This window comes from Ixodes scapularis, unplaced genomic scaffold, assembly GCF_016920785.2.
Source record: "Ixodes scapularis isolate PalLabHiFi unplaced genomic scaffold, ASM1692078v2 PGA_scaffold13__105_contigs__length_92229423, whole genome shotgun sequence".
Lineage (NCBI taxonomy): Eukaryota > Metazoa > Arthropoda > Arachnida > Ixodida > Ixodidae > Ixodes > Ixodes scapularis.
In genome coordinates, this window is record NW_024609839.1 from 3,599,604 (window position 1) to 3,618,349 (window position 18,746).

At 46.7% G+C, this 18,746-nt stretch overlaps 1 protein-coding gene across 1 annotated transcript in view; it reads left to right on the forward strand.

The window, feature by feature from the left end:
* The window catches only part of LOC115309252 (ficolin-1-like), an 80,805-nt gene that overhangs the window by 17,937 nt on the left and 44,122 nt on the right, over nucleotides 1-18,746 (forward strand). The window contains exon 2 of the mRNA XM_040211858.1: nucleotides 7,362-7,498. Coding sequence (XP_040067792.1) covers nucleotides 7,362-7,498 — 137 coding nt within the window. The remainder of the gene's footprint in view (nucleotides 1-7,361; nucleotides 7,499-18,746) is intronic.

Genomic DNA, 18,746 nt, shown 5'->3' on the forward strand with positions numbered 1-18,746 from the left:
CAGTGCACGATATTTATCATCTTTATCGTGCCGTCCTTCAATTAACGACTTGGCGGGAACTTGATTGCTATCGTGAAGTGGCCATTACACAAGTTGTCCGGGAGGCATTTCCATTTGCGATGATGCGTGAACGTGTTCGAAGTTAAAGTCATGTCGGGCGAGGTGTCCTTTTGCCCGGCTCTCGCTGCCATCCTGGTCTTCGCGCCTTGCTTATTAACGAGATGAAGTCGAAATGTCTGCATTCCGCCCAGCAGATCGTCCCTCTTTGCGTCTGGTAATTGTAGCCCCAAGCAGTGTGTTGAAGATTAAAATCTCCGCCGTACAGCTTCTGGTCTCTCGGGTACAAATGGTGTAGGTGAGCGATCCACCCGTGGTCGACCTTCTTGATGCCCGGCCTGTAGTAGACCGATACGAATATGATGTTGTGGTGCTTATGGACCGAGGTTCGCACCGCGATGACTTCTTGATTTTCAGTGCAAAACTGCCTGGGTTCAATTTGGTGCTGAGGCCAAACGCTGCGCATGTAGGCCACTGCATAACTTGGTTTGGAGGGGGATGACAGGTCTGTCTGTCTTGTCACTGGGGTGATCGTAGGGCGTGGGTAGCATATATACTGCCAAACTTTGAATTGTATGGAGTGAGCTTCTTGAAGTAAAAGAACGTCAGGGTGCTCGTCGGGTACGTCCAGTAGTTTTAGTCGTAGCTCAGCTGCTCGCTGGCCGAGACTCCGGCAGTTCCACTTGAGAACTCTTATCATGCTAATGTGGGGACAGGCTGCAGAGTGATCTGGCCTGAGTCCAGATCGACTAGTGTTTCTTGTCTTCCTCTTGCTGTGCCTTGAGCGCCGCGTGGACGTTGTCCAGCTCAGCCTTCGGGAAGTTGAACTTGCTGCGTAGTTCTTGAATTTTGGCCGTCAAGTTGGATGGCGGTGAGGGCATTGTGCCTTGCATCGCTTTGTTGATCCACAAGGAGCCGCTTGGGGAGATCGGGACTCTGTTTGCCCTGACTTCGGCTTCGGCTTGTTGTTGCTGGGGCTGCTTCTGGTGCTGCCGCTGTTGAAGCAGTTGCTGTTGTTCCTGGAGCATGCGCTGCTCTCGGTAGCTATAAACTTCCTCTCTCATCTTCTTGTTGATTCCTTGCCCCGTCGGACATTGGCGGTTCGTCCAAAGATGGCCCTTCTTCTTGCACCTTTGGCAGAAAGGGGTAATGTCGGCTCGCAGGTTCCTGCGTAGGGCTGGTCGGGGCTGGGTTTTGAGTTCCGCAGCGCGGGCACACAGAATCGTTGGGGCAGATCTCGGCCTTGTGGCCGGTGCGGTGGCAGTTGCTGGATGTAACCGCTTTTGGCTTGAAGGGGGACAGTCGCATGAACCTCTTCCCGTAGACCACGCATCATAATAGCTTCCCACCGTCAAAGGTTAGGATTGCAGTATATGATTTTCCGAGCCGGCGAGCCGCAACTACGTGAATCTTCTCGAATTCAATCTCGATATTCAGCGTGTCATCTTGATGGTCCTCTTGGAGGGGGTAGACATCATAGATAACACCCTTGCTGTAGGTAGGGCCATAGGTTCTAAACACCTGGACGGGATTTTCTGTTCCTTGATGGTGACCACCCTAAACTTTTCAAGTCATTCGGTCGATTCTTTCGAGTCCACGCGGACCGAGATCGTGTTGGCCTTTTCGATGAGGTGCATAGAGAATGCAGTGGCTATTTCTGTGCCTTGCAGATGTATCTCCAGTTTTGGTAGGAGCGTCTTGACTGAGACTCTAGATCGCGCCAGGCGGATCTTGTACTCGTACTGCCACTTCTTCGGAGTTTTGGGTCGCGGAGGTGCTTGAAGCTGAGCTGAACCTCGGTGGAGACACTTCCTTTTCCTCTTGCTCATGATTGTCTTCCACTCGTCTTCTTTCTCTTCGGTAGGGTTCGCCAGAGCGCCACTCCCCGACTCTGCGTTCTTGAAGAGTGACGTTCTGCTTTCCGCAGCCACCACGGCGGCGCTAGAATCGCACTTCGTTTCTCTGTGCTTTTCCGGGAGATCTGTCACCATCTTGGCTTCGATTTTTTTTTTAAGTGCCTTTTACGCGGCTCGGCCCGCTTTTTTTTTTTATTTTTTTTTTTTGGGGGGGGGGGGGGGGATGGGGCACGGAATTATGCGAGTCTCCGAGGATATTTTTCAGAATTTCAATGAGATGTTATTTTGATATACTCGAGAGGATCGGCCTTTAAAACTTGCTCATCGGGGCCTGGCTGGTTTAGAGATGGTTGTGTTGACTCACTAAAAACAAAGTATTCTGGTACTTGAAACGTCGGGGGCTTGAGAATAGTGGCCATACCCACCGTTTGACTCGTCGGAATCTCCGCGGCAGTGGCGGTGAGCCCATCTTGACAACCGGCGTTCATGTCCATCTCTTTATATTGCCATGGGTTTGTCTAAAAAACGCTGGAAGTGCCGCTCACCTCATTCGGGTTCCCCGGGGTTGCCTCCCTCCCCCCCCCCCCCCCCCCGACAATCCACGTTGAGTTTAGAACTGGATTAGGCAGTCATAAACGTTCCTTGGGGCCGAGCATATCGGGAACGCCAAAAATACGTCCGTTCTCGTCGGCTGCTTTTTCTTCTTATCAAAGCAAGACAGAGTAAGTGATAACATTCTTTTCTCTTCGCTTTATTTTTTTTTGTGTGTGTTGTGAGCTTTTAATGAGAGGAAAGAATGAATAGTGCCGCCACCAGGATATGCAAAGCGTTCAGGTCTGGCACGGGCGTACGTCCGAACAGCCCCAGAATTCTCTTCGTTGCAAGGTCTCCTGGGTTCCCCTGGAAAGCTATATTGCGGCAGTGGCCGATAATAACCGGAAAGAAAGAATCACGACGCGAGTCAACATGAGCTCTTCTCTGCGGTGCTGACTGACTTCGCTGGACGACATATTTGTGTGCCATGTTAGGAGGGCATGCTGAGAACGAGCTCACAATAATAGGCTGCTAAGAACGGCAGTCTTGATGATGCAGAATTCAAGTTGCAAAAGAACTGCGGAAGCTCACCGTCAGCACGCGCTCAGCAGTCGCGCATACAACTATGGCCGCCAATGAATACCCCCTACGATCCGTTCACCCTTAAGCTTTTACTGCGGCCAATGGTAAAAGCACGAGAGCTCAAGGTCGCTGCTTTGAAGCGCTGTTCTGCAGATAGAGCTCTCGCGCTAGAAGTCCATGTCTCAAAGGATATCCTTCTCTATACTGACAAAGCCTGGCAGATAGCCACGAGAAGCGGCCGCGGAAATTGAAAAGGTAGGGCAGCAGACAGCGGATGAGAGGAAAGCCACGTGACAGGCGCCTCGCTGCGGCGAGACGCCCAAACCAGACTTGTACGTAATCCGTTACAAGTAACGAAATTACTTGTAATCCCTTATATTTGTCAGTAATTTAGTAACGGAATAATTACATATTTTCTAGAGTAATTTTAAAGTAATTCCCTTACATTTTTGACGTAACGGATTCCTTGTAATCCGTTACATTTTTTTTGTCAGAACCAACCCCCCCTCCCCTTCTAAATAAAGTGCTTCTTTTTTTTTTCATTTTTGTAAAGTCGAGCGCAGTTTCACTATCACGCGAATTGACCAGCGCAAGGGAGGCTTGGCAGTTCAGTTCCGCAAAGCCTTTTTTTTTTTTTCAACATCAAGCCCCTGAACCTATTTTTTTAGACCCTAACAACAATGTCGAAAAATCAAAATAAACATTTCTACATAAAAAAAAGGGGGGGGGGGGGGAGGGAGGGCGGAGGGGGCCAGGTATTTCCGCTTTTTTTTAGTCCCTCTGTTTTTTCTTTGCGATCGAAGACGGGGAGGGGAGGACACCAAGTGATTGTGCGCCTCTTCGAGAAGCTCGAGGTGGTAAATGCACTGAAAAGAATTAACAATGTCCTTCTACGACCATTTTCATAATGTCACAACACGAGACAACGCTCCGTCTACCCTACCCTTTCTGTGAGTCAGCTTTTTGCGAGAACTTAGAAAATGGTAATAGTCATCCCTTCTTCCTGTTTTGCCCCAGCAGGGCCCATCTTATCTCAAGCAGATATTTTTACAAAAAAAACATTATGGTGGCTGACGTAGACTTGATATTCTGGGCTTGAGGAGAGAGTGAAATTCGTGAGTGGGGCCATAGCGCGGCTTACTTCTACCCTTTGCTGCCCTTGGCATCAGCGGACGTCGATCTGGAGAACACCGGAGTGAACTGCAGTCGGTTCGTGCCCCGTGCGTTTTTGAACGGCGCCAAGAAAGGTACACACGGCAAACGTGCGTTTACAATTCCTTATTTTAACCGACGTTCTAATTAATTGTTGTTATGAGTGTCCTTTTTCTTTTATTACTTATATTTATATACTGGAAACATTCTTTTATTCACCAACGTCTCAAGTTAGGCTCGAACTGTTCAGAACCAAAGGAGAAGAATATCGAGCCAAACATTATTTATTATTTAGTTATCACCTTACTGTTACAACTATGTTTTGCTATTGATGACTTCCACAGCTTCGCGATTTAGACAATGGAGAATTTAGATCGGTCCGATGACTCCGATAACGATATCCGATACTTCGCCACCGTCTTTGCGTATGCATCATATCGTTATCGCGGGTATCGGAGGTATCGGAAGGATCTACTAAATCTCTCGAATAGCAGGCAACGCCTGCAACGACGAAGCTTTGCTCTACATTCGAGGTAAGTAGTACTTCCCTTGCTTCGCTGAAAAAGCTCAATGCAAAGCATGAAGCATTCGTGAGGAACAATATAACACTCCCATCCAGTGCCTCAGCTCAAATGGTGTTCAGCGTAGCAGTCGACATATTGAGTAAGAAATAACGCAAAATGCCTGACGAGACTTTCGAGGGCCAGCTGTTGCTCAAAATACTCAAGGTCATTAAATGGAACAGGTGGCAAGAATAAGAACTTGAATAACCCTCTTCGCTTTGTTTCTTACTTGAGGACAATAATGTTGAAAGTAACGCCACGAAAGTAACGGATTACATTTTGGGGTAACGGTCAGTTACTTTCATGGAAGGGTAATTGTAATTGTAATAAATTACAATGTAGCCTTGAGTAATTGTATATGTAATTCGTTACTATTTTTCAGTAACGTGTACAAGTCTGGCCCAAACACACTTCTCCCGAGCGATGGAATGTCCGCTCGTGCTCCTCGCTTTCCTCGAGCTGCCGCTTCTTTTCTCGCCGGGTTTGAAAACCATGTTTCGGGGCCTCGCCGCTGTAAAACGTGTGCGCTGACGTCCAAGTTTCCCGAAAAATCGGGAAAGCGACAGAATAGCACACGACAAAATAGCACGCGACAAAACAGCAAACAGCAAGGTCAAAACAGTGCGGCATCAAAAGTGCGCAGCGACAGAACAGGACGCGTCAAAACAGTACGCGACTCAACAGCACGGCGTCAGAACAAAACGGCGTTCAAACAGCACAGTGACAGAAGAGCACTTGCCAAATTAGCACAGCGTCAAAACAGCCTGCTGGTTTTCGGTGTCGTTATATTTTGCTACCTATAATATAATAACTTCCCACCCCATGCCAATGGAGTTCAATCCCTTGCCGTTTTCTTGCTATTGATTCTTAATTATGTGACGGTGAAAGTGCTAGATTTAATCTTTATTGTTTAAATAACAGAAGGTGTGACATATTTTTCCATGTTTCGCTGATTGCAGATGCTGCCCTCTATTGCCTAATGCAAAAAAAAAAAAAATAACGTATTGATGTAAAGTACTTTTTTACACTGCAACTCTTTTATACTACGGAGATAAAAAGAAGACACTGTTTTTTTTGTATATTTGACCCCGCTACAGAAAAACGTCAATGTTTTTTATTTGTTATTTATTTTCTTTTTGCCGTCAGTCTAGCACCCATTGCTCTCGCGAACAGTCTGTGAGCGAACATTGATAAGCAGAAAACAGGAGGAAACAAACCGCGAGCAGGATGACCTCTTAAAATGCCAGCAAAGCATACCCTAACGTTGAGTGCCTTTCTGTCTGAACGCAACCGACTTGAAGAAGGTGTGACCAGTGCCATGGCTATTATATGTGGGCTCTCTTTGTTTTCATTCACTCATTTCAGTATCCCGTGTTCGTTTATAGTGAACTCCCCATTTAGGGATTATGAATTGTAGTTAAAGGAACACTGACAGGGTATTTAAGGTGGCGAAGGTTTTTATTTGTTATTTTTACATGACATATAAAACCTCAATTACACAAAACACAATTTGCGGCTCGAAAGTAATTATCTTTCCACCCGAAAACCGCCGATCGAGAAGTGGCCGGTTTGATTCCCGCTCACTCTCTTCTTCGTGGACACGTGCCGTTTTCTATGGTTTAGACACAACCACCAAAGATAATCAAATTTATGGCTCATTCAAGGCACTCACTCAATACAAAGAGTTGACAAAAATATGATGCCCATTTTTTTCGTAGCTTCTAAAAGACTGTAAACAAGTTGATTGAAAAAAAAAAGTTGCACATCCACGTGCCTTTCGGTAACTTTCTCCTCTATATATCTTCTTCCTCCCAATCCAGTTTCGGTTTTGGTTTTGAGCAGTTGCGCATTTTGACTTCATTAAAAATATATGTGACGCTGTAGAAAAATATTGATTCTGTAGTTTTCTGACACTATATTAATCCCCTGGCAAACTTTTAAAAAACGTTGGGGAGTGGTAGTGTCCCCTCAAACGATGGGTCTAATGGGCGCCACAGGACGTGATATTCAGCAATGCCACTATAGCTAAAGCGACCTTTTTTTTGTCCCATAAATGTTGTGTAACTTGTATCAGTGATTTCCTGCTCCTTATAGCTGGACTGCATAGAATAGCCCTACGATTTTGTTTTGTCGTTTTGTGCTGTCGCGTGCAAATAAATCATTCTGGTAAACAAGATTTTCACAACTGTATAATTGTGTTTGTCATACACGTCGATAAAAATTACGCAACGCGGATGTATCTTCAAGTGTTTGTACTCTACTCCATATACTTTACAGTGTACGTAACTTGAGTAGTAGTTTAAATACTTTATGAAGCAGGTATTTTGTAACTTAAATACTGTTATTGAGTATTTTGTACAACTTTGTTTCAAGGGTTTAGTCTGTGTGTACGCGCGCGTTTGTTTCCTATGCGAAATAATATACAAGACCCGCGTTTTTTATGTTTGCAATTTTAGCAAAGTTCTCCTGCGTCGCTTACTTCGCATGTCTGACATTTTGTGATAAATTAACAACCGATGTACCGCACCGCTGGCCGAACCACTGGCGGATTTTTACGAAGTCCCTCTCCTTGAAACTTTGATAAGTAATGTCTGCTTTACGCACCTTTCTTTTTCAGCTGGAAATCGAACGGTAAGCTGTTCCCAGATAAAAATGAGGGAACGCAGCAGCACGAAAACAAAATATACAATTTATCCTCGCGACAAACCAGTAGACGTGGAATGTGACATGGAGACCGATGGCGGCGGATGGACAGTAAGTATCTCCTCATAGAGGAGAGAATACAAATTGCACTTTTAAAGATATCTTTGCCCTTTTTATTTTGATGAACAGGCAAGATCGTTCAAAAGGGGCAGTGCAACAATTTTAAGGGGTGTCAGTAGTTGATTGTGTTAATGCACCACAACTAAGAGCACGTGAATTGGAGGCTCCAGCTGCAGAACCCCGGGATCCTTGATTCAGCCTCCACGTCAGCCCGTTCAAACTGGATCATTATCATATATCTTTACGAGTTCGTGTATTGCTATGCACTGCGTGGCTCACCCTAAAAACCGCAGGTTAGCATTCGTACTCCACTGGAAACATTTCTCATCTACGGCGTGCAACAATTTTGCCATACTCTGGCAGACTAACCAAATACTGTTCAAACGTCGTAACGACGAATGAGCACGTTTCGCAATTATCTGCTGAGTTTAAAGCTTGAATTTGAGTAAATGTGCCAAAAACCTTTCTTCGCCATCAACATTCACTAAATGGAGCTTAATAATAATAATAATAATAGCTTTATTTCCATCATTCTTGATAGGGGAGCCCTGTTGTGCTATCGTAAACCCGACGTCAACAAAAACATCCTCTTTTTTCTGCTTTCGTAACGAACCCATAAAAGCGCGTGTTTACACCTCTCCTCGTCAGAAGTTGACTCCCGGCCGCCAACATCTTCGAGGCCGACAGATTGTGTTGTTCGAACACTACCAAACCGGAGCTTTGAAAGTGTTTTAATTCGACGCGGAAACCTCCAGACCACCAGAGAACGAAAATTAACTTTGAGCGGGTTGGTAAAGATGATTTGAAAAGCACGAAACAATAAAACATGTGGGCACGAGGACAGACAGTACAGTTATAGTGACCTGTAGTTCACCGTAGTAGAGTTGTTTCAACTAGCATCCGACATTTAATGATGCCACCGAAGCCACTTTCAATGCCTCAGCCGTTTTTTCCCTCAACCCAAAATCCCTCGGAAGAAGGAAAAAAAAAACACTTTCGGAATGAAGAAGAAACCCGGGAAAAAGAAGAGAGAGAAGAAATATAATTCCGAGGACACCTCAGCTTTCTTATGAGTTGGGAATGCGAAAGCATAAATGTTATCTTTCGTTCCCTCAGTTCATATGCAGAGTACTGGCGTGGTCGGCCACGTTTCGCAACTGCCGAGGTTGCGGTCGCTGGCGAAATATATATATATATATTTCGTCAAATACGTCTCTCATAAACACCCTCGCAAGTGGTGGAGGTGCAGACGATTCCCAACCTCTCGGTTCCTGTGCTATCGCGATCGGCCCTGGAGCTTCGCAGCGGACGTTCAACGCACAACGCAATGCCGGACGAGGCGGACCACCCGCTCCACTGCTTATCAAGAACCGCTAGCGAGATCCACCAGTTTTCAATGGAGCACCAGAGGCCGATGTCAACGACTGGCTAAGAAGTTACGACAGGGCTAGCCTACATAACAGGTGGGACGATACTCTCAAGCTCGCGAATGTTTTTTTTTTTTCATGAAGGATACCGCACTCCAGTGGTTTGATAATCACGAAGAAGAAATAAATTCCTAGGACAGATTCCCATTCGGCTTCGCGGAAATATTTGGCAAACCCGAACGCCGCAAACAACAAGCGAAAGATAAACTTGCCCGAAGGTATCAAACTACAACCGAGTCCTCCACGTCCTGCATTGAGGACGTCCCTCACCTGTGTCGGTGCGTCGACACTAACACTACCGAAGAAGACAAAATCCGGCATTTGTTCAAAGGGCTACCACACCAGCTATTCTCAATCGTAGCTCCAAAATCCCCTCCAACTGTTCAGCGCCTCATTACAGAGTGCAAGAAGTACGAGGAGTTGCAGAGCGCCCGCATAACAAAGGCACCCTTCGAACGCCTGCCCGAAGTGTCCCCACAGACCACAACGGCGTCCGACCTCCCACAATTAATTCGGCAAATCATCCGCCAGGAACTTGTGGCGTACTTCGGCACACCACGACCGTCAGATGTCGCCCCAAACCAACGGAGCGACACCGAATTTATGCGGAAGGTAGTACAGGACGAAGTACGAGCTGCTCTCCAACCACTCGCTTCGCCTACCCCTACGTACGTGCCAGCACCACCAGCACTCACACCCTGCTGCCCAATGCTGTGTGACACGCAACCCCGCTACCAGACGTCCTTCCTACACCGCCCTCAACCCCCCCGACGAATTTAAGGACAACAGCGACGCACCGATATTTGGAGAACAGACGACCAGCGCCCGGTGTGCTTCTATTGTCACACAGCTGGTCACATCGCCCGTTACTGCCGTCGACGAATTAATAATAACGCCTATTATCATGCACCTGGCAATCCGTCTCTCTATTCGAGAGATTTTGACGACAGCCGCTCCTCCGACGCACGCCGCTCTGCAATCGATTCACAAACACCTCAAGACCCCCGCGGCCGATCACCCTCGCCGTACCCCAGACGCCGCCGATCAGTGTCACCCTTCAACCACGCAGCCGCAGCGTCGACGCCGTCGTCAAACTAAGGAGGGCAGCCTGTGGTGCCACCGGTGGTCAGGCTGCACTGCCAGAAGTTGCCGAAAATCCTCCTTTTATTGGACGGACGGCACTCAACGTTCATATTGCAGGACAAACATGCGCCGCCTTGGTCAACACAGGAGCCGCCAAATCATGCATATCAGACAATGTCTGCCGCCGCTTACGTAAGGTAATTACTCCAGCCAACGGACACCTATTGCGCATGGGTAACGGCAAATTGGTGCAACCTCTCGGATCTGCATCAGTGTCCATTCTCATTGCAGACTTATCCTATATTGTGGTATTCCTCGTCGTTTCCAACTGCGTCGCTGACGTTATTTTAGGCTGGGATTTTTCGACGTCCACAGACGCCTTCATAAACTGCGCTAGAGGCGAACTAGACCTGAGCTGCATCGACCCCGTCGCTGATCACTCCCATTCGAAAAACATGACCCTTCGCACAACGACGACCTTCTTTTGCCACCACTATTTGCCGTTGCCGTAGCGCTCACAGCCGACCCGTCGTTTATAGGCACCTCTGGACTAGTGGAACCTGTTGAATCACTATTTGCGAAGGAAAGTATTGTCGCCCCATACTCCATCGTGTCCCTAGTAGAAGGCAGCGTTTGTCTTTGTCTCACCAACGCATCTACGGAGTCGCAAATACTTCCCCGGAACACTCCTGTCGCCAATATGACCATGTATCAGGAACACCACATTGCCACTCTTTCGGAACTTTTGTACCCCCCTACTTGTCTACCCGGTTCTGCACGCGAAATGAGTGACAACTTTACAAGGATGGTGGACGCTAGTTTGCCTCCCGAGGACCAACATCATTTAGTCACCCTGCTTAAAGCTTATTCTGATATATTTGACTTCAGCAGCGAAGCCCTTGCTCAAACATCCGTTGTCCATCATCACATTCACACTGGAGAGGCACGCCCACTGAAAAGCAGACCATACCGAATTTCACCCACAGAGCGCAAAGTGATCCAACAGCACGTCACCGAAATGTTGGAGAAGAAAGTCATCCAGCCTTCCTTTAGCCCTTGGTCGTCACCCGTCGTCCTCGTAAAAAAGAAGGATAGCTCCTGGAGCTTCTGCGTAGACTACCGCCGTCTGAATAAAGTAACCAGGAAAGATGTCTACCCGCTGCCCAGGATCCACGACACCCTAGAAGCATTCCAAGGGTCATCCTTCTTTTCATCGATGGATCTCCGGACTGACTACTGGCAAATACCGGTCGCTGATGCTGACAAACCTAAAACAGCGTTCGTCACACCTGACGGCCTCGACCATTTCAACGTAATGCCGTTGGGTCTGTGCAATGTCCCAGCGACCTTCGAAAGGATGATTATAAAAAAAATCGTGAGGGTGCAGGCGAGCTGGTGAATATTAATCATGTTGAATTAACCTGAGAGTGGGGTAGAGAAGAAACATCAAAACGTAGAAGGGACAGAAAACAGACAGGACGACGTCTCAAACTCAGCTAACTCATTTCTTTAGTCCACCTCCTTATGTAGTCTCAATCTCAAGGTCATCTCTACCAACACAAAAGGACAAAGTTATACAGATCAAGCGTCACAGCCTTCATCACACAATGCAAGAACGTTGACAACATTTACAGGTCGACGCGATAAGGCAACATCCACCCACCCTGAACTTGAACAAAAGGATCTCTTCCCCTATTATTCTATACACAGTTCATACTTCTGAATCGTAACATGCCCTCTTTACAAAAAAAGGGGAAAAAAAGGAACACTGAAACGATAGTAGGGCCAATACACGTGGAGATCCACAAAAAAAAAGTTTGTACGGTTTTTTGGAAAATCACAAGCACTTAAAACAACCTAAATAACAAAAAAAAATGTTTACACTTTTAGAAAGCTTTTTGAGTTCTTCCAAACTGTAGCGAAGCCTGACTTATGCAGTTGCCTAGTGACTTTGTCCGCACGGTCTCCCTTACTACTCTCTTTACATCGTTCCTCTCTTTGCGTATTATTTCCGTCTCCGACCAGAGCGCCGTGCAGTTGTTACATTCATGAATATGTTTGGCTATTTCCGAGTTTTCTGCATTGTTCTTTACATTTCTTTTATGTTAGTTTAATATTTCATTTATGCAGCGTGACTTCGGTCCTACAAACTTGAATCCACACTCTAATGGTATCTCATACTCAACCCCAGTCTTGAAACATACGGGTTTTTCCCGATGAGCCTTTTTGCAGTCGCTCACACCTGATTGAAATGGCGTCAGTTTACTTAATCTGAAATCCGAACTAAAGACAGTGTCTACTCCAAACTGCCTCGCACATGCCTCCAGGTTGTGAGAGATGTCATAAAAATAAGGGATTACAGCAAAGCGGTTCCTTGGTTTCTGTTCAGTATCTCTCCTGCCTTTAATAAACAATTCTAATTGCCGTTGCTTTTCCATTGCCTTTCTAGTGATTCAGTGATAAGATAAACACATGACCTATCTAACGCGTTCCTGACCAATGACTTTACAATCCCCGCCTTTACGGTCTTCGAATGACAACTCATTCTTGGCAAAACTGGTTTCGATTTTTCTTCCGGTTTTTCCTCAGTAAACTTAAATTCTGGAGCCGTTGACCTTATCACACCTTCTATGGTTTCTGTTATACCTTCCTTAAACGTGCATATTAAGATGTCATCTACATATATTCTTCCTATTGCCGTACCCGGAGACAACTCCTGGAGGTTATCGTGCACTGCGCGATCCAAAGGGTTTAATCATGGGAGGCGTTGTTCAGTGTTATCGATGGACACTAAGAACTTGTATTATTCCTTAGAAAATACCCGGTTAATTCAGAGAGTCAGGGAGGCATTGGAGTTGAATCTTGTTAAATTCCAATCGGGCTCAGGTATATCGGTAGAAAGTTCCTTAACAATTTTGGAGTTTTATCTGAAGTCAACGGTAGTGGAGTGCGAAGGAAGAAAGTATATACAAAAAGAGGTGTTTCTATAGGGTCATCAGTCGCACCGATTTTAGCAGAAGTTCATTTAAACTCTTTGGATCGCGCAGTGCACGATGATCTACAGGAGTTGTCCCCGGGTACGGCAATAGGAAGAAGATATGTAGATGACATCTTAATATGCGTGTTTAGGGAAGGTCTAACAGAAACCATAGAATTTGTGATAAGGTCAACGGCTCCAGAATTTAAGTTTACTTTGGAAAAATCGGAAGATAATGTTCTGCAGTTTTCTCGATTTACGTATTCACGTAAATCGAGGGTTATGTTGGGAATATGGTAAAGAAAAATCGAAACCAGTTTTGGCAAGAATGAGTTGTCATTCGAAGACCGTAAAGGCGGGGATTGTAAAGTCATTGGTCAGGAACGCGTTAGAAAGGTCATGTGTCCATCATGTCACTGAATCAGTAGAAGGGCAATGAAAAAGGTTGATAATTGTAGGTTATGACGACAGTTTTATAAAACGGCAATTAAAATTGTTTATTAAAGGCAGGAGAGACACTGAACAGAAACCAAGGAACCGCTTTGGTGTAATCCCTTATTTTTGTGACATTTCTCACAACCTGAAGTCAAGTGCGAGGCAGTTTGGAGTAGACACTGTCTTTAGTTCGGATTTCAGATTAAGTAAACTGACGCCATTTCAATCAGGTGTGAGCGAGTGCAAAAGGCTCATCGGAAAAATCCGTATGTTGCGAGACTGGGGTTGCGTATGAGACACCATTAGAGTGTGGATTTAAGTATGTAGGACCGACGTCACGCTGCATAAATGACAGATTAAACGAACATGAAAGAAATGTAAAGAACAAAGCACAAAACTCAGAAATAGCAAAACTTATTAATGAATGTAACAACTGCACGGCGCTCTGGTCGGAGACAGAAATAATACGCAAAGAGAGGAACGATGTAAAGAGAGTAGTAAGGGAGACCGTGCGGATAAACTCTCTAGGCAACTGCATAAGTCAGGCTTGGCTACGGTTTGGAAGCAACTCAAAAAGCTTTCTAAAAGTGTAATTTTTTTTTTATTATTTAGGTTGTTTTAAGTGCTTGTGATTTTCCAAAAAACCGTACAACCTTTTTTTTTGTGGGTCTCCACGTGTATTGGCCCTACTATCGTTTCCCAACAGCACAAGAAGGAGGTCAATGAGCTCTTGGAGAGCCAGCACAACACAGTGGTGTACGTCGATGGAGCAACAAAAGGGAAGGAGTATGCCGCAGGAGCAGTCTTCAACAGAGGCGAGGGGGCAACTCCCTTTGAAATTGCCACTAGCTGCGGACGAGGCACGGAGGTCACACCGGACACGGTAGAAGAAGCGGCTCTTCTGTTCACGTTGGGAGTATACGGGCACCTCCCCGGTAAGACGAGAAACCTCGTCATCTATACGGACTTCCAGGAGGCGGTACGAAATATGTACAAGATCAAGGCAACCGCAAGCCCGACGGTACACGTCTTTTTCGACACGGCGCTCAGCCTATATCGGGAGCACGGCACAAGAATCAGTGTACGATGGGTCCCGGGACACCAGGAGATCTTAGGAAACGACATGGCTCACGCAGCGGCACAGTGCGGGATGAGAAGAATTTTTTAGTTGCCATCCCAACAGGCGTCCAACTGCGAAGAGTCACTCGAACAGCCAGAAGATTCGGCATGCTACGACGCCGTCGAAGAGCTTCGTAGAAGTCGCAAGATGCGAAAGATTCAGCTAGCTGAAAAGTGGCAACCCGAGGACTACCCGCTTCCGGCGAAAACCTTCAAGCGAAAGGAAACGGTTCAACTTCGGCGCATCCGTACCGAAGGCGCGGTCACGCCAAGGCTCAAGTACCACATCAACCTCTCGCAATTACAACGGACGCAGCCGTACGCGGTCCCTCCGGACCCGCGATGTCACAGATGCAAGGATCCAGAAGCCATTCCCAGGCTCGACCATCTCCTATGAGAATGCCAAGCTCTAGCCTTGTGCAGAGTGGAAGCCATCGAGACGCTACCTGAGGAAGAAAGACCCAAGAGACTCGTGGATTGGACGGACCAGCAGGGCGAAGCCCAACGCCGGACGAGGATTCTCCAGTCGCTTCTGGACTTCGTAGCCAAGGCAGATCTGGGGGACTCCATATGAAAACACCCCTCATGACCCATCGCACAGTCATCCCTCATCACCCATAATCACGCAAGAACGAGGCTGCCAGATTCGATGATCACTGCGGCGCGGATAATCTTTTTATTCGTAGTCCTTGGTTTTCAATAAACGTTTTCTACCTACCTACCTACTATCGTTTCAGTGTTTTTGTTTTTTTTTCCTTTTTTTTGTGAAGAGGGCGTGTTATGATTCAGAAGTATGAGCTGTGTATAGAATGATAGGGGAAGAGATTCTTTTGTTCAAGCTTGGGGGTGGGTGGATGTTGCCTTATCGCGTCGATCTGTAAATGTAGTCAACGTTCTTGCATTGTGTGATGAAGGCTGTGGCGCTTGATCTGTATAACTTTGTCCTTTTGTGTTGGTGGAGATGACCTTGAGATTGAGACTACATAAGGAGGTGGACTAAATAAATGAGTTAGCTGAGTTTCAGACGTCGTCCTGTCTGTTTTCTGTCCCTTCTACGTTTTGATGTTTCTTCTCTACTCCAGTCTCAGGTTAATTCAACATGAAAGGATGATGGATACATTTCTCCGCGGCCTCACTTGGGATATATGTCTATGCTTCCTCGACGACGTAGTCGTTTTCTCAACCACACTTGATCAACATTCACACCGGCTGAGGCAAGTTCCTGGTTGTTTTCGCTCCGCACACTTATAATTAAACTCAAAGAAATGCACGTTCGCTGCTCGACAACTGAAAGTGCTCGGCCATGTAGCCAGTGCCAGTGGCATCAGCCCGGACCGCGACAAACTCAGAGCCGTTTCTGAATTTCCTGTTCCGCAACTTCAAAAAGACGTCCGTGCTTTTCTTGAACTGTGCACTTACTTCCGAAAGTTCATCCCTGGCTTTCCTCACGTCGCTAAACCTCTCAATCAACTCCTTCGCAATAACGACGCATTCAAATGGGGCCCACTTCAACGCCAATATTTTGAGTCCCTTAAATCGGCCTTGACGAACAGTCCCATTCTTGGCCGCTTTACTGAAGGAGCCAAAACCGAAATACGTACAGACGCCCGTGGACATGGTATCGGTGCCGTCTTGGCTCAAAAATTTTCAAACAGCCAACATGCTATCGCCTACGCGAGTAGCAATCCTACCCAATGTGAACGGAATTACACTATAACTGAACGCGAATGTTTGGCTGTTGTATGGGCTGTGTCAAAATTTCGCCCCTATATCTACGGCATTCAGTTCCATATAGTAACCGGCCACCACGCACTCTGCTGGCTCGCCAGTCTGAAAGACCCCCCAGGACGCCTTGGGCGATGGTCCCTCAAACTGCAAGTTTATACGCTCACCGTCCTCTATAAATCTGGAAAAAAATACCTCGATGCCGATGGCTTCGAGGTATTGTCTCGACGCCCGCTACCGTTGTCGCTCCTCAGCAAGACACAAGAAACTCGCTCACGACAGCACCTTTGACACCAGTTGACATTTCTGCAGATCAAGCGTCTGATCCTTACCTAAAACCGATAATTGATTACCGTGTTGGGGTAACCCCACATGCCTCACAGAGCACAGCACGCGCAGCGCGTTTATTTGCCCTTCACAACGGCACCCTATGCAGACGAAATTACGAACCGGAAGGACGTCCTTGGCTTTTTGTCATTCCACGAGAGCTTCAAAAAGATGTTATTCGTGCAAATCATGACGACCCAACGGCCGGACATCTAGGCTTCTCCAAAACGTACTTTCGAATCTGAACCAACTACCTCTGGACCAGAATGTACCGTGCCATCAACAAATATGTTCGTTCTTGTCACCAATGCCAAACCAAGAAGAGTCCAACGACAAAACCATTTGGTACACTGCACTCCATCTCCCCACCACATCATCCCTTTCAGAAAGTCGGAATTGAATTCTTGGGCCCATTTCCCGTCTCCACTAATAACAAGTTGAACCAGGGTTGCCAGGTGGTTTCTAGCTCAATCCGCCAAATGCCAGACGATGTAGCCTAAAACTAGCCAAATGCAAGAGATATATGTAGCCCAAAAGTAGCCATATTCTGCAGAAGCCAAAATATCGTGCGCTGGAATCTGCGAGCTCAATTCGAAAGCACTGCGTCTGTATATCTGGGGTTTAGGAGCAGCTCGCAAGATCTACGACATCTTGAAATGTATTGAACGCTTTATTTAAAGCACAACAGTACAAAAACAATTTCTACGCGCGTTTTTGCAGTCACATAGTTATGAAGCACTCGCTCGCGCCTCATATATGATTTCCGTCTTAAAACGGGCAAAAACTTCTTTAGGAGAGTTGATGTCCTACAGCACTCGTTCTTTCCATGGAAAGCAAACTTTACATAGAGGACGTTTTGAAGAGTTGGAAGGGACATGTTCTTTCTTAGGCCTGATTTCGTGAGGGATACGTGACAGAATACTTTCTCCACGGCGGCATTCGACATGGGCAGTGTTGGGAGCGCGATGGCAAGCTCGGATAGCAACGGAAACAGAGCTGCTCCTGCGCATCGATCTTGGCCTTGTTCGGAATATACATTGTCCAAAATCTGTTGTATTTTGTTATGGCTCATTGTGCTTTAAGAAGCTTTCACGTTTCGCGGAAAGGCCTCCTTTGTTATATCCTGTCCGCGTACTCTACACAACAACGCGTCCACTAAGTCACCACGACACCAAAGTATCCGCCGGAGTATAGCAGACGCTCCCGCCGGCGACCGGCGCCGCATGTGCGTCGCCGTCAATATTTTGTGCGGCGGTAATCTGGCCAATCAGAGTACGCCGCTCTGCGGCAGATCTGGAAGGGCCAGGTTTTGGAAATACGCATCCGGCGTAGCACGCGTTATCAGGCGACAACATGTTTTGAGTTGCCCTTAGTACAATTTTTCCTCGGACGAGGTGCCTCTTGTAGGAGGATTGTGGGAAACTCGAGAAAATAAGAGACGCCAGTAGGTAGCTGAAAGAACTTCGGAGCATAAAATAAGCCACAATTAATACAAAAGCGATGTCGTCGGAGCTGAATCTAGGTCACGGTAGCTCACGACCACGAATCTCCACGCAGAAAATCCCTAAAAGCGGGAATATAGAATGGGTGGACTGTCGCTTCGTGTTAACGCTGAAGCATTTTTTGTACATCTACTCTATACCAAGGGGAGAAAAAAGCGGGTTTGCGTTAGGATTTAAAATAGCCCAAAAATAGCCACATAGCCATCCGCCAAATTTCGACGCCAAATGCATGACAAAGTAGCCCAATTTGGCTATTAATAGCCCAACCTGGCAACCCTGATTAACAACCGGTGGAGCTATCGACTGCATGACCCGCTATGCAGAAACCAAATCTGTTCCTGAGGCCACCGCAAGAGAACTTGCGAACTTTTTCCTCACCTCCATACTACTACGCCATGCCGCTCCGCAGTCCATTACCAGCGACCGTGGCACCCCCTTCATCGCAAACCTTCTGCACGAGGTCCTCAGGCTCGTCAGTACGATTCATCATGTGACGCTTATCATCCGCAGGCTAACGGCCTCACCGAGCGGCTGAATCGCACACTAGCTAACATGATGTCCATGTACATTGCCGACGACCACACCAACTGGGATGAAATCCTTCCTTACGTCACCTACGCCTACAATACCGCACGTCAAACAAC